The sequence below is a fragment of the Rhinopithecus roxellana genome, chromosome 8 (assembly GCF_007565055.1).
Source record: "Rhinopithecus roxellana isolate Shanxi Qingling chromosome 8, ASM756505v1, whole genome shotgun sequence".
In the NCBI taxonomy this organism is placed as follows: domain Eukaryota; kingdom Metazoa; phylum Chordata; class Mammalia; order Primates; family Cercopithecidae; genus Rhinopithecus; species Rhinopithecus roxellana.
The window spans coordinates 67,233,059-67,247,667 of record NC_044556.1 but is presented as its reverse complement, the minus strand read 5'-3'; the positions used below and the strand labels follow the sequence as shown (position 1 = coordinate 67,247,667).

The window sequence follows — 14,609 nt, the reverse complement described above, 5'->3', positions numbered from 1 at the left end:
TATGGGAGGAAAGATCTGATAATGAAGGAAAAATGATGTTTTAGAAAAGACATGGGGAGCATCTTTTCACCACTTTAAGTGAAACCTGGCTGCTCTATGAGAATATTGCTTTTCCTGAATCCCACTTAGTGGTGGCTGTTTTCTCTGTTTTCTTTCCACCTCTTTCAAACCACTGAACCTGAATGTGGGGTAAGTTACTTTCTTGCTCCTAGTTGTTGCTTCTAGACCAGACATTCCCAGACTTTTTGGTTTCAGAACCCCTTAATCTTAAAAAGTTACTTAGTACCAGGTCTTTGTTTGTGTAGGTTATTTTCTTTTTTTTTTTTTTTTCCTTTTTTTTTTCTTTTGAGACTGAGTCTCGCTCTGCTGCCTAGGCTGTAGTGCAATGGTATGATCTCAGCTCACTGCAACCTCTGCCTCCTGCGTTCAGGCAATTCTCCTGTCTCAGCCTCCCGGGTAGCTGGGACTACAGACACGCACCACCACGCCCAGCTAATTTTTTTGTGTTTTTAGTAGAGACAGGGTTTCACCGTGTTAGCCAGGATGGTCTCGATCTCCTGACCTTGTGATCCACCCACCTCGGCCTCCCAAAATGCTGGAATTACAGGCGTGAGCCACCGTGCCTGGCCTTTGTGTAGGTTATTTTCTGTCAGTATTTACTATATTAGAAATTAAAATGGAAATTTTTACAAATGTTAATATAGCTATAATAATCCATTGCATAACTTAAGTAACTTTTTTAATGAGAAATAACCACATTTTCCAAAAATGTGTAAAAATAATGGCATGGGTTTACAGTTTTGTAAATCTCTTTTTGAACTGTGATATCTATTTCTGCATTCAATCTGCTGTGATATGTTGTTTTGATTGAAGTATATGAAGAAAACTTGATCTTACACAGATATGTAGTTGGAAAAAACTTTTTTTTAGTCTTTTCAGAAAATTGTGCATAGTCTTCTTTGATTATCAAAACTCTGAAATCATATCAGTGAACTTTTCATATTTTGTTAAATTAAAATCCATCAGACTATTTTGTACTTTGAGTGAATCTTTTACCATACATGATTTTATAGCGTGTTGGGCATTTGGAAATTGTTGGTTTGCTGAGTTATGTAGATCTTCCAAATGTTGATACCTTTCATTGTATAATATGAAAAAAATTGTCTTCATTCAGTGTCCCTGCTGACTATGTGTTAGGGAGTTGTCACACTCACTGTGGCAGATAAAAGTTTCCAAACTGCAGATTTTCACTTGAAACGTTGAATTTTTATCATTGGCAACAAATAACATCAGTTGTTTTCCTTCAAATAATAGGCTTACTTTGTTTATTTTTTGAGGATAGTTCTGCCAGCCACCCAACTCTGAATAACCATAGTCATCTCAAATTAAAATGGTACTTAATGAACAGAGCAGCGTGTGTAGCTCTTTGCTCCAGCAATTGTGAAGGTGCTTTTTCCTTGACATAGCCATAGTACTTAGTCACACAGAATATTAAGATATATAATTGAAATTAAGTTTTGGTCAATACACATTTTTACTGCTTCATCAAGGACATTCTTTAGTTACTAGTGACCATTACATTCTCTGCCACAGACTTTCAAGAACACAAAAGGCCAAATCTTTAATCTTTAATTTAATCTTTAAATCTTTGATTTGGCCTTTTATATTCGTGAAAGCCAATGGCAGAGAAGAATGCAGTGGTCACTAGTAAAGTTTAGTGCCACTGTCCTGGTTTGTGCTAAGTAAGGTACCTGCTGTTTTTACCAAACATTGCTTTGCATCATCGGCGTAAATGTCAACACAGATGTTCTCGAATAAGCCATGAAATAGCCACTTTGACTATTTCAGCACTTCCTGTGTTTATAGCTGTGCATTCACATAAAGGATTTTTAATGATCAGTTGAAGCTAATACCAGATGGATACAAGTAAAACACCAGGTCCAGCTAGTACCAGCTGGATACAAGTAAAATATCAGGTCTAGCCACATCTATATGTTCATCAGTTTGCAAGACAAAAATACAATTCTACAGACAAGAGATTGACTCTCTGCCAGATTTTCAGATTGAAAAGTTACTGTATTGAAAAGTTAACATGTTATTTCTTCATGGACTTTTCATCTAGCAGGCATTCAGCATTGTCATCTTTTCAAGGCTTTATTAGTCTCTTAGCAATTGGTTGTATTTCTCTAGCCACTGTGATGTCTTAACTTACCTTTGAGATCCTTCATTAGCTTTTTCATTTCTAGTTTGAAGGTCTATACCAAACAATTTCTGGATTAAATGAGTTTTTTACATCTTTATTTAAAATACTTAATTTCTTTTTCTTCTTTTCTTTCCTTTTTTTTTTTTTCTGAGACAGGGTCTTGTTCTGTCACACAGGCTGGAGTGCAGTGAAGTGATCCTAGCTCACTGCAGCTTCAGCCTCCTGGACTCAAGCACTGAAGCAGTCCTCACACCTCAGCCTCCTTAGTAGCTACACTATAGGCAGACACCACCATGCCTGGCTATCATTTTTTAATCATTGTATAGATGGGGTCTCACTATGTTGCCCAGGTCTCAAATTCTTAAGCTTTAGTGATCGTCCTACCTTGGCTTTCCAAAGTGCTGGGATTACAGGCGTGAGTCGCTGTGCCTGGCCAATTTGTTTTTCTTTAAACTCTTGAGTATTCAGTCTCAGTGAACCTACAACTGACATGATACTATTCAAAAATGTTTTGCTACGTAAAGCACAATAACGTTAAGTTGCTAAGATCTATAAAGTTTGAGGGAAAAATAGTCTTTGTTATTTTAAAATTTTTATTGGCTGGGCATGGCAGCTGATGCCTGTAATCCCAGCACTTTGGGAGGCTGAGGTGGGCGGATAACGAGGTCAGGAGTTCGAGACCAGCCTGACCAACATGGTGAAACTCCATCTTTACTAAAAATATAAAAATTAGCCAGGCGTGGTGGCATGTACCTGTAATCCCAGCTACTCAGGAGGCTGAGGCAGGAGAATCGCTTGAATCCAGGAGGCGGAGGTTGCAGTGAGCCAAGATCACACCATTGCACTCCAGCCTGGACGACAGAATGGCACTCTGTCTCAAAAAAAAAAAAAAAATTTACAGTTTTGCTCAATTGTTTGAGTCTTTCCTTTTATGAGTCAAAGAATTCTGATTTGTCATATTTTTCTTTGTCAGCATCTTTAGACTTAGGTGGTGCACCTATGGATTGAGCAGGCGAGTGTTCTAATTTTCCTTTTTAAAGCCAGTGATCCATCACTACGTGTAAGAATATATTTTTTAAAATTGTGGAACAAAAAATTTTTAATAGTTTTCGGTAAAATATAAAAATTTAGAAAACTTTCAAAACATCTTTAATACTAATATTGCAGAACAACACAGCAGTATTTACTTATTTCTTGTACTTCTTTGTAGGTGCATGAAAACTTGAATTTCACAATAATTTATTGGACAATAATGAGGTTGCAGAGATTATAGCAGATATAAACTGAAGATAGCTAATAAGAGCATACTAGAAGTATTTAGAACAAACTATGTTAATCTTGGGAAGTTTAGTTATACTGTAAGCCCACCACTATAGAAAATTATGGAAAAAATAAAAATATATTTGCAGATTCTGTTAGCCGTCTTAATGGTGACCTCATCACGTGTCATGTAGCCTCTGGAAAACTCCTCTGTATACTCTTAGAGAATAAAAATTTTTTAAAGGCAAATTTTTTTTCATGTTACCATGAAAATAGTCTTTTCCTCTCAGACTTCTGGTAAGGGTCTTAGCTAACCATGTTTCCAAGACCACACTTTGAAAACCACTGTTCTAGACCATTTTCCTTTCCTTCTTTCCCAGCCTTCCTTCTCTCCCTTCTGGTTTTGGATCTCATGCCTTCTAGACTTAAACTTGACATAGCCTTCAGCTGCCCTCTGGGTTACTATCCTTCATTCCTTTGAAGTTATTATAAGCTCCAGTTCCCTGATTGAATTTTTCAACCCCACTGGATTCTCTTTATTGGTCACTTCCCCTTTTTGTCAGATGTGGAGTCTGTCCTTATAATCACTCTTTAGCACAGAGCCTCGAGTTTCTTGGGTCTGTCCATCCCTATGGCTGATTATGTCTGGGAAAAAGAAATGTGCGTGCACATGTCCACACATGCACACACACACCAATGCTGTCTCAATTCCTGACCTCTATTCTCAAGTGTGCCTTTAAAGCTACCCAGCAATCCTACTATATAATCCTTTTTGGTTCTCTCTGTTACTCTCCTGGGTGATACTTCATAATTTTTTCTTTCTCCGTAAACTTACAACACCTCTCTCATTCTCATTGAGAAAATAGAGAAAACCAGGAGAAATTTTCCCTAAGTTGTTATCGTCACATGTGTATCAGTTCTGATATTTTCCATTGTTTCTGTTGTTACTGTGATTAAATTTTCTCTGCTCTTACCTAGGGCCAGTTTCTCCAGTTGTCTACTAGATGCTATTTCCCCTCACTCCTCGAGTACATTGCAATTCCCCCTCTCTCCTAAATCAATAAAAATTTCCCACTCTGTGGCATCATTTTCATCAGCATACATTCGTGCAGTAATTCAGCCTTAAAAGCAATAACAAAGACTACCCTACATTCTCTTCTAAATTCCTCCTTTTTTTTTTTTTTTTTTTTTTTTTTGCTTCTCTTAAAGCTAGTGGGCCTCAATCCATTTGGGCTGCTGTAACGAAAACGTATTCTTGGTGGCTGATAGATCTATTCTATAAATCTATTTGTCACAGTTCTAAAGGCTGTGAGTAGGCCAGTATCAAGGCACCAGTAGAGAGAGAGTAGTTATCTCATCTTACTGTTTCCATGTCATCTTCTCTCTCAGACTTGCACTAATTGTGCTTTTCCCCTCAACCAATCCATAAAACTATTGATAGTGTCACCCATGATCTCTGTTCTGCTAAATCCCATGATCAAATCCTAGTCTTTCTCTTACTGGAGCTGTTGTTTGGTATGTTTTATATTGCTTAATTACTCCTTTGCCTTTGAAGACTTTCTTCTTTTGCCTTCCAGGACACCTTGTTGTACTGATTTTCATCCTAGTTCTGTGTTTCTTCTTAGTTCCTTTTGATAGTTCTTCCTTATTTGCCTGACCACACAACATTGGCGTACCTCAGGGCCCAGTCCTTGGACTCCATCTTTTGTATTTATTCTGTTCATGATCTTAAAGCCTTTGTGAATGCTTTCTATATGCCGATGGCTTGCATGTTTATATATCTAATGTGGACCCCTTAACTGAACTGCAGAATTTTATATCTGTGTTAAGAGTCGTAAGACCACTCCTGGATTCAGTGATTTGCTAGGAGGACTCACAGGACTCAGCGTATAGAGGTACTTAGAGCTATGATTTATTGCAATGAAAGCATACAAAGAATCAACAACAACAAAAGACACATGGGTCAAAGTCTGAAGGAAACCAGGAGCAAGCTTCTAAGAGTTCTCTTCTAGTGGAGTCTCTCAGGATGTGCTTAATTCCTACAGCAACAAATTGTGACAATACTTGTGAAATATCTGTCAGAGAAACTTACTAGAAACTTGGTTTTCCAGATCATTACCAGAGGCCAGTTATGTCAGCATCCTTTGCCTAGTATGTATCGAGATTCCAGATTCCCAGAAGGAAAGAAAGTGTTCAACGTAAGCTGCATTGTTTATGCAGTTTAGGCTTTTTGTCACCATAGGTTAGATTTCCTTTATCTAGAATTTCAGGAGTAGAATTATATAGTATGTATTCTTTTGTGCCTGGCTTTTTATTAAACTTAATGCTTTTGAAATTCATCCATGTTGTTGCATGTATCAGTTGTCTGTTCCTTTTTATTGCTGAGTAGTATTCCATTGAAACAATATGGCAGAATTTGTTTATCCATTCACCTGTTGATAGACACTTGGCTTATTTCTAATTTGGAGATACTATGAATAAAGCTGCAGTTAACATTCAAGTAGAAGTCTTTCTGTGGACATATCCTTTCTTAAGGCAAATATATAGGAGTGGAATTTCTTAGTCATATGGAAAGTGAATGTTTAAGGTTACAAAAAACTGCCAAACTGTTTTCCAAAAGTACCTTTTTACATTTTTACTTGCAGTGTGTGAAAGTTGCAGCTGCTCCACATGCTAATCAACACTTAGTATTGTCAGTCTTTTTAATTTGAACCATCACTGTGGATTTTAATGGTTCGGTGCTTTTAATTGTGGCTTTAACTGCATTTTTTTGATGATTAATAATATTGAGCATCTTTTCCTGTACTTAATGACCATTTGTATATTTTGAGATGTGTCTCTAAATCATTTGCCCCCTTTTTGATGAAGTTGTCATCCTGTTACTTATTTGTAAATTTTTTTTACATATTCTAGATTTATGTTTCACAACTAAGGAAATCTTATCCACTAAGGGACATTTGGAAATGTCTAGAGACATTATTTTTGGTTGACACAGTTGAGGGAGGCCTGTACCTGTCCTCCTTCCTCTTTTCTCCATCTCTCCCTTGCTCCCTCCCTCTTCCTACTTTTGAGCTTTCTAGATCACTTTATTAACCTGAAGTTGTGGGAGCCCTGATTTTTTATTTCATTTTTTTCTTCTCTATTCTTCAGTTTAGATATCTTTTATTGATCTACCTTTAATGTCTTTTATACTTCTGCAGTATTCAATCTGCAGTTAAGTTCATCTAGTGAATTTTCATTTGAAATGTTGGACTTTTTAACTCTAGCATTATTTTTTGATTCCATTTTCTAGTTTGTTTCTTCTGCTAAGATTTATTTTTGTTCATTATGCTCACTTTTTAGTATTTATAATAGATATTTAATTTGTTAAAGTTTTTGTCTGCTGATATCAATATCTGGTTATCATGTTTTTATTTTGGGTCACATTTTCCTGTTTCACATGTCTAGAGAGTTTTGATTATGTGCTGTACACGTGTGTGTGATACATTTTGTAGGGTTATGAATCATGTTGCCGTCCTTTAAAAGTTGTGAGCTTTGTTCTGGTGGGCAATTAAATTACGGAAGGATCTTGAACCTGTTAGGCTTGTTTCAGTACTTTGTTAGGGGTAGGTAGCCTCTTCTAGCTTTATTTTTAATTTTAGGGCAGGGCTTCTTTTCAAGGGTGTAGTCCTTATTTTTAAGATGTTGCTTTTCTGGAATCTTATTTAACTGAATGCCTGAGGGGCTCAGCAAGAACTCTCTACTTGTATTGATTTGGAACTACTCGATCTACCCACACATGATCTGTGATATCTGATATCTCCAGTTACCTCTTAGGCCTAAAGTTGCCTGCCTGCCTTTTTTTCTCTTGTCTTGTCTTGTCTTGTCTTGTCTTGTCTTGTCTTGTCTTTGTCTTTGTCTTTGTCTTTGTCTTGTCCTGTCCTGTCCTGTCCTGTCCTGTCCTGTCCTGTCCTGTCTTCCTTCTTTTTTTTTTTTTCGGAGTCTCGCTCTGTTGCCAGGCTGGAGTGTAGTGGCGCGATCTTGGCTTACTGCAACCTCCGCCTCCCAGGTTCAAGGGATTCTCCTGTCTCAGCCTCCCTCCCAAGTAGCTGGGACTACAGGCATGTGCCACCACACCCAGCTAATTTCTGTATTTTTAGTAGAGACAGGTTTCACCATGTTGACTGGATGGTCTCCATCTCTTGACCTCGTAATCCGCCTGCCTCGGCCTCCCAAAGTGCTGGGATTACAGGTGTGAGCCTCTGCACCCGGCCAGCAGCCTTTCTTTCCTTGGAGATTCTTGCCCTGCCCAGGTGCAGTGTGGCCTTAGCCAGGGTCTTAGGGAAACGCTTATGCAACTTTTATGCCACCCCTTCCACACTGTGGCACGGTTCCCTTCCTTTTTGTACTGTACCTACAAATTCTAGCCTCAAGTTCTTTGTCTCCTCAGTTCAGGGAAATCATCTCTCTTTATTTGGTGTATTAGTCCGTTTTCACACTGCTGATAAAGACACCCAAGACTGGGAAATTCACAAAAGAAAGAGGTTTAATTGGACTTACAGTTCCACAGACTGGGGAGTCCTCACAATCATGGCAGAAGACAAGGAGGAGCAAGTCACATCTTACGTTGGTGGCAGCAGGCAAAGAGAGCTTATGCAGAGAAACTCCTGTTTTTAAAACCAGATCTCTTGAGACAATCCATTCCCTATCACGAGAACGACACAAGAAAGACCTGTCCCCATGATTCAGTCATTTCCCATGGGGTTCCTCTCACAACACCTGGGAATTATGGGAGCTACAAGATGAGATTTGGGTGGGGCACAGAACCAAACCGTATCACTTGGGTCTCACCTTTCTATGCTGTGATAGAAAGTACTCTTATGCAGAAAGCCGGGGGGAATGTGGGGGCTTGTCAGTGTGTTTCCGTCTCTCAGGTCCTCTGCTGCCTGTTGTCCAATACCTAAAAACAATTGTTTCATGTATTTTGTCCAATTTTTTTTGTTGTTTTGAAGTGGAGAATAATTGGGTGCCATTTATTCTATCATGGTCGACAGCTTAAGTCCTCCTAAACAACTTTAGGGAAAAAAAAAAAGTAACTAAACAATTTTGAAATTATAATACACTGGTAATTAAACAGAAGGTTAACTAGTTATGATTTCTTTTTCCTTTTTCAAGTAACTATTGGAAACATACCAATAAGTGAAGGAAATTTTATTACTTGCTTAATGTTCAAAGGCTAATGTGATAGGTAGCTATGTTATGAGCTGGTACAGTAGTAATTTGTTCATGCCTTGTAAAAGAAGCCATTTGTTGTTAACAAATGTTCTTCAGAACATGACAACACTATCCAAAGAAAATTGTTAGGGGTGGTATATCCATGATAGGGCTCTCCCAGACGCTGAACTCCCTTCATTATAACTTAGATAAGACAGAGTTACTGGGTTGCTGCTATAAGCAATATTTTACCAAGAGGGCCCCTTAAGACAGGAACTGGTCATTATTTATACTGTAGTCTTCCCTGTCACTGGTGCTCAGGATTGTTGAGCCTAAGCAGGAGTGACATTTTAAATTTCGTGAGACCATTCAGAGTGTCTTCCTTGATTTCCGAGAACCTCATCCTTCTCTGGAGTAATCGATGTTAGTTGGTTTTCCTGTTTTCATTTCTGCCTTTCACATAGCCTATGATACTGAATACAGTTGGCTTCACATGTTCTAAAACATGTTCACTTTGTTTGTTATCATCAGTAAAGTACTATTATGTAGAATCCCTAAAATTGTATATACAATGTGAACTGATGACTTTATGCTTTGAAGTGGCAGGTTCATTTCTTAACCAATTCTGGGCAAAGGACTTAGCTCTGTGTGTGTGTGTGTTGTACTTTATTTTGTTCTAGCTTTTTGGGCTGAGATAATGTGTTTCATATGCATGCTTGTATAATTATGGATTTTATACATATAATTAAAATGTTTATATAAAATATATTTCTGGCAATACTTAGCAGGTTTTTTGTTTGGTTTCTTTTTGTCATGTATCATCTTCTTGCTAGATGCCTTGCTTTTACAAGACTGATTAAAAGTTTTCAAGGTGTTATTTGTCACTGGTCTTCTGTATAGTACAGTTCTGAACAAAAAGAGAATACCTAGCACTAGCATAAGATTCAAAAGAAATCAGTAATCTTTCTGGCTTATGCTTTTAAAGCATGTTATAATTGCATTCAGTTGCTTTGTTTTTCCCATGAGTGCTTCAAGGTTTCATGCATTTTTTTCTCAGCTAAATGCTGACGAAGTTGTTTGTATTGGCACAGGTACTTTTTAAAAATAAATAAACTTGATACTTGAAGCAGCCAAAGATCTATATAAAATAGTATTTTAGAGGTGAGACTTATTTCCCAGCATTATTAGATAAAAATATATTTCCCATAAAGTGTTTTTCAAATAATTAAGATAATGCTATTTAAGTGCTAGAATTCGATTATAACTTTTTTTTTGAGACAGTGTCTTGCTCTGTCACCCAGGCTGGAGTGCACTGGTGTGGTCTCAGCTCACTGTAACCTCTGCCTCTGGGTGCAAGCAATTCTCTTGCCACAGCCTCCCCAGTAGCTGGCATTACAGGCATGTGCTACCATACCCAGCTAATTTTTGTATTTTTGGTAGAGATGGAGTTTCACTATGTTGCCCAGGCTGGTTTTGAACTCCTGACCTCAAGTGATCCACCCTCCCTGGCCTCCCGAAGTGCTGGATTACAGGCGTGAGCCATCGTGCCTGGCCAGTTATAACATTTTTAAGCTCAAGTGATCATTGAAACATTTAGCTTAAACCCTATTTTGTAGTTGAGATAAGAACCAAAAAAGTGGCAAACAAAGGTACTCTGAGAGCCAGGATCCCAACCCAGGTTCTCCTGACTCCTACTGCAGTACTCTGCTAAAGAGAGACAACTGTATAAGGCCAATATGCCATACCAAGGTGAGCCTAGAATTCTCTGCTTAGGCATTGTTGGGTCTTTTGCTGTTGATGTGTGATATGTGCTCATTACAACCTCGCTCACCTACACTTATCTTCTGTTTGCTCAGATTCCCTGAGCTTGCCATTATTCAGTCTCCCAATTAGATGGACTCCTATTAACCTTCAAAAACTCCAACTCAGATGGCTTCTTTTCTAAGATATATTTTCAACCACCTTTATATGTCCTCTTTTACCCCATAGATACTATTGTGCCCTGTGCATCCTTCTGTTATTGTATCAAATTATAATTGGTTGCATTTTTTTCTCTACTAAAGTGTAAGTTCTTAGTAACATCTCGTCTTCTTATGTTTTTTAATCCTAAAGCCTAATGTAGTGTCTTTTGAATTAATTAAATTGAGATTGCAGTGCTGGAAAACATGGGGTTTAAAATAAGCTCTGAGTAAAAGGCCCAAATGTTTGTTTTTAGTATTGCCTGCCTTCTTGCTGCTTTTTTCTCCTTTTTGCTTATTTCCAGAATTTAGACACATTGTGGATAGTTGAGGTTGCCAAGTCTGTGTGTTCAGATCACTAGTTCCTAAATATCGGGTCTATGGACAAGCTGCATCTAACTCGCCTATGGATTTTGTAACAGTACAGTAGGTTTTCTGATTTAGTGAGTCTGGCATGGATCCCAGCATCCTTTTTGTTTGGTTTTGTTTATTTTAAATCTGTCAATCAGGTTATTTTGATGATCAACTGAGGTTAGGAACCAAGCTTCAGGATAAGGTGTTAGAGCACTGTGAGATGGCTTGGGGCAGATTCTTCCTTTCGTTAGTAGTTCTGTAAGCTGCTTAAGAGCTTGTGAGTTTCTTATTTCTGGTCCCCAAACACGTATAGCACATAGTTTGTAGTAATGAGAATAGGTTTAAATTAGTCACCTTTAAGATGTTTTTAATCCAGGTTTTGATTAATTATAAAAATGGTGACTGATTAACCTTTTCATTGTTTATTGTCATTTAAGGAGTGTTCAGCCTGGGTGTTCCTGTAGATGCTCTCTTCTTTATTGGTAACCAGTTGGTGGCCACGAGTCATACAGGGAAAGTGGGAGTGTGGAATGCTGTCACTCAGCACTGGCAGGTTAGTTTTAACTAAAGCATATTACAGAAGTTAAAATATTTCTGAAACGTATGCTGATTATGTATCTTTTTTACCTTGTAGAATATTGTTTCTGGTTTCGATTATACAAATATTGAATAAATGTAGTGGTCAATTTTTTTACTAGATGCATATTTGAGCATATTTTCAAGAGTTTAAGTTACTTTGGAAAATAAGTGAGTTTTTTAAACTGTGGTTTGGCATTTCTCCATTTATTTTAAATGTTCGAAGTTCAATGCCTTAGCATGGTAGTCCAGGCAAATTTTATTTCCTGAACAGGAGCACAGATCTGTGTGAAAACCCATAATCTGTTCAGAGATGATAGCACGCTAAATATTCTCAAGTACTTGAGAGGAGTAAGAAAGAGGTAAGACTTTAAAAAGGTTAATACCTGATTCTTAAAGGAAAGAGGAAGAATTAAGGACTTTAAGCAGGGAGTGACATAAGCAGATCCATGTTTTGGAAAGATAACAGTGGTTGCTAAAATGAAAGGTGGACTGGAGATCAGGAGGGAATCTACTACAGCAATACCGCAATCGAGAGGCAGAGCACTTCAACTAATGGCAGTGGTGGTCGAGGTGGCAAAGATGAGTACATTTGAAAAATATTTCATAGACCTTCCTAAAATGACAGGTCTGCTATCTGATTGATGTGGGAAATTGAAGAAAGAGAAATATATTTCTATTTTTGGGTTTCTAGTTTGACAATCCAGTAGCTGGTAGTATTTTGAATTGATAGGAAACGTGGGAAGAGAAGCAGATAGGCTGGTGGGTCGGGTGAAGAATGGTCAAATTGATTAATACGTTTACTTAGAGATTCCTATGATTATTCAAGTGTAGCTGTTAGTTATATAGTTGGAAGTACTCCTTTGGAATTTAGGAAAGAAGAAAGGGTAAGAAATCTTTAGATTCCATAATATTTATGTGATAAGAAAATTGATAAGATTTTCCATTGAGTGGGTATATAGAAAGAAAGCAAAGTCCAAATTAGAACTTTGGGGGAACGTTAGCATTTAAGGGGACAGGATAGACGACGAAGAGCCAAAGACACATGACATGATTGAGAAATGACATCAATTTTGGCAGTAGATTTCATTTTCAAATATAGATGTTAGGTGTTGGTGGAAGAAAGCTAGATGGCAGGAAATGAGGAAGTAAAAGATCAGAGAAAGGAGACAGCAGATTCAAATACCTTTCAAGAAGTTTGGTGGTGAAGGAAAGCAGAGAATCAAAGTGATGGCTTAAGGATCAATGCTGGTTTGAAAAAAAAGATACTTGGTGCTTTATTTTTCCTCTAGGTTAGGACAGGCTTGAGCACACTTGTAGCTAGAGAGAAGAGTTGCTGGAAGGACCTGAAGATTGAAAGAATGGAGATTATTTCTGGTCCCATAAAAGTGAAGAGTGTATGTGGAATCTATAGCACAGTTAGAAGGGTTGACCCCATACGGAGTAGAGACATTTCTTTCTCTGTGACAGAAGGGTAAGGAAGGAGTAAAGAGAAAGGCATTGAAGACTATTATCAAGTACTGCAGAGATTATAAATAGTATATTTGCAGTAGACCTGGGATTCCATGTAGTTCTTTAGTTACATAATCAAGGTTGATTTTAAGTATTTGAGTCAGATGAACCAGGTTTGTATGTAATCTTAAAAGCTTTTTGCAAAATCATGAGGACAGTTTCAATAAAATATTAATGAAAATGTTATAAAAGCATTGAGTCTGATTCGGGTAAGATAAAAGTAAAAAAAAAAAATTTAAAGAAATGTTTCTGTTTCTTGTTTCCATTTTTTTTGTTTAATTCCACCCCCACCCCGCCCACACACACAAAATTATGTTACAAAAGAAGATTAATAAGGAATTAATTGGTATTGTCAAGTAGGTAGCCTAGGCTGTTACATAGCATAAGAGCAATTTTTAGGCACTATTTCCCAAGTTGATATTTTAAATTTAGATTTGTATTGGAAACATGATTATACATGTTTCATTCTCAGATCGAAGCAGAGAGCTTTGGAAGTTAGCTCTAGAAAGGCCTTATCTACTTTACTTCCTAAAGAATCAGGTAACTCTATGTGTATTCTGAGAAATAGAGATCTTCAGCCATAGTACCATCTGAGTGATAGCCTAGCCTCTAAGTACACAGTGGAGGCTGAGTTTGGGGAGGAAATACTGGTTCTGGGAAGAAGAATTCAAAGTGAATTTCTGTGGTCTGATGGACTAGGCTGGACAAGAATTTGGGAGTTTTGTTTAATTTAGCTTCTCTCTTTCCTGTTGTGAGGCACCTGTAGCACTGCTGTTAGAAGCAAACTTTTTTTGTGTGTGTGATAGGTTTACAGACCTCCGCATATTAGAAATAGGAATAAGGCAGGCATTGGAATCCTGGGTCCACATTTTGTTGGGGGAGAGAGAGGATTGACTTTTCAGTATGATGTCTTGACTGCTTTCTTAAGTATGATCTGTTTGCTTACTTACAGAATTTATAGTAAGAAATATGAGATTCTTACTTAGATTTAGACATTCTAAACTTATACATAGAAATATTAGATACAAATATTGAAACAATGTATATTGTTATACTATGTATTAAATTATGTTAATTGACTAGTTTGTTTATACACACTTGCATACCACATACCAAAGTAAAGTCTCTGGGATCTGGGATTTTAGCAAAAGCCGGCATGATTTCATGGGACAGTAGAAATTGAGCCTCCTGCAAAAATCTGAAGGTTTAAGTTTCTCATTCCCTGAGAACACTGGGAAAAGTTTGCCCAGTAGTCTTGGAACAAGAAAGTTTGATGTGTGTTTGGTGTCTTGGAATGGGAAATGGAGATGCAAGAGTAAACCATTAGAAACTGAAACCAACATATTCAAATTAGGAGTGAATTGAAGCACAAAGACTTGCCTTTGTTGTATGAGAGCTCCAATTTGAGAAACTGATTTAGGACCAATTACATTTCTATATACAGACATGACACCAGTTAGAACACTTTCACGAAAGAGAGCACACAAGAATCCTGTCAAAGGAGTAATTTCTACTAAAATAACCTCCCAAAACTTATAAACTTCACATGGAAA

General features: G+C 37.4%; 1 protein-coding gene across 3 annotated transcripts in view; it reads left to right on the top strand.

The window, feature by feature from the left end:
* Window positions 1-14,609, top strand: part of KCTD3 (potassium channel tetramerization domain containing 3) — a 56,303-nt gene that overhangs the window by 18,984 nt on the left and 22,710 nt on the right. For all 3 annotated transcript variants that reach the window (XM_010356784.2, XM_030936495.1, XM_010356801.2), the window contains one exon: window positions 11,406-11,521. In XM_010356784.2, coding sequence (XP_010355086.1) covers window positions 11,406-11,521 — 116 coding nt within the window. The remainder of the gene's footprint in view (window positions 1-11,405; window positions 11,522-14,609) is intronic.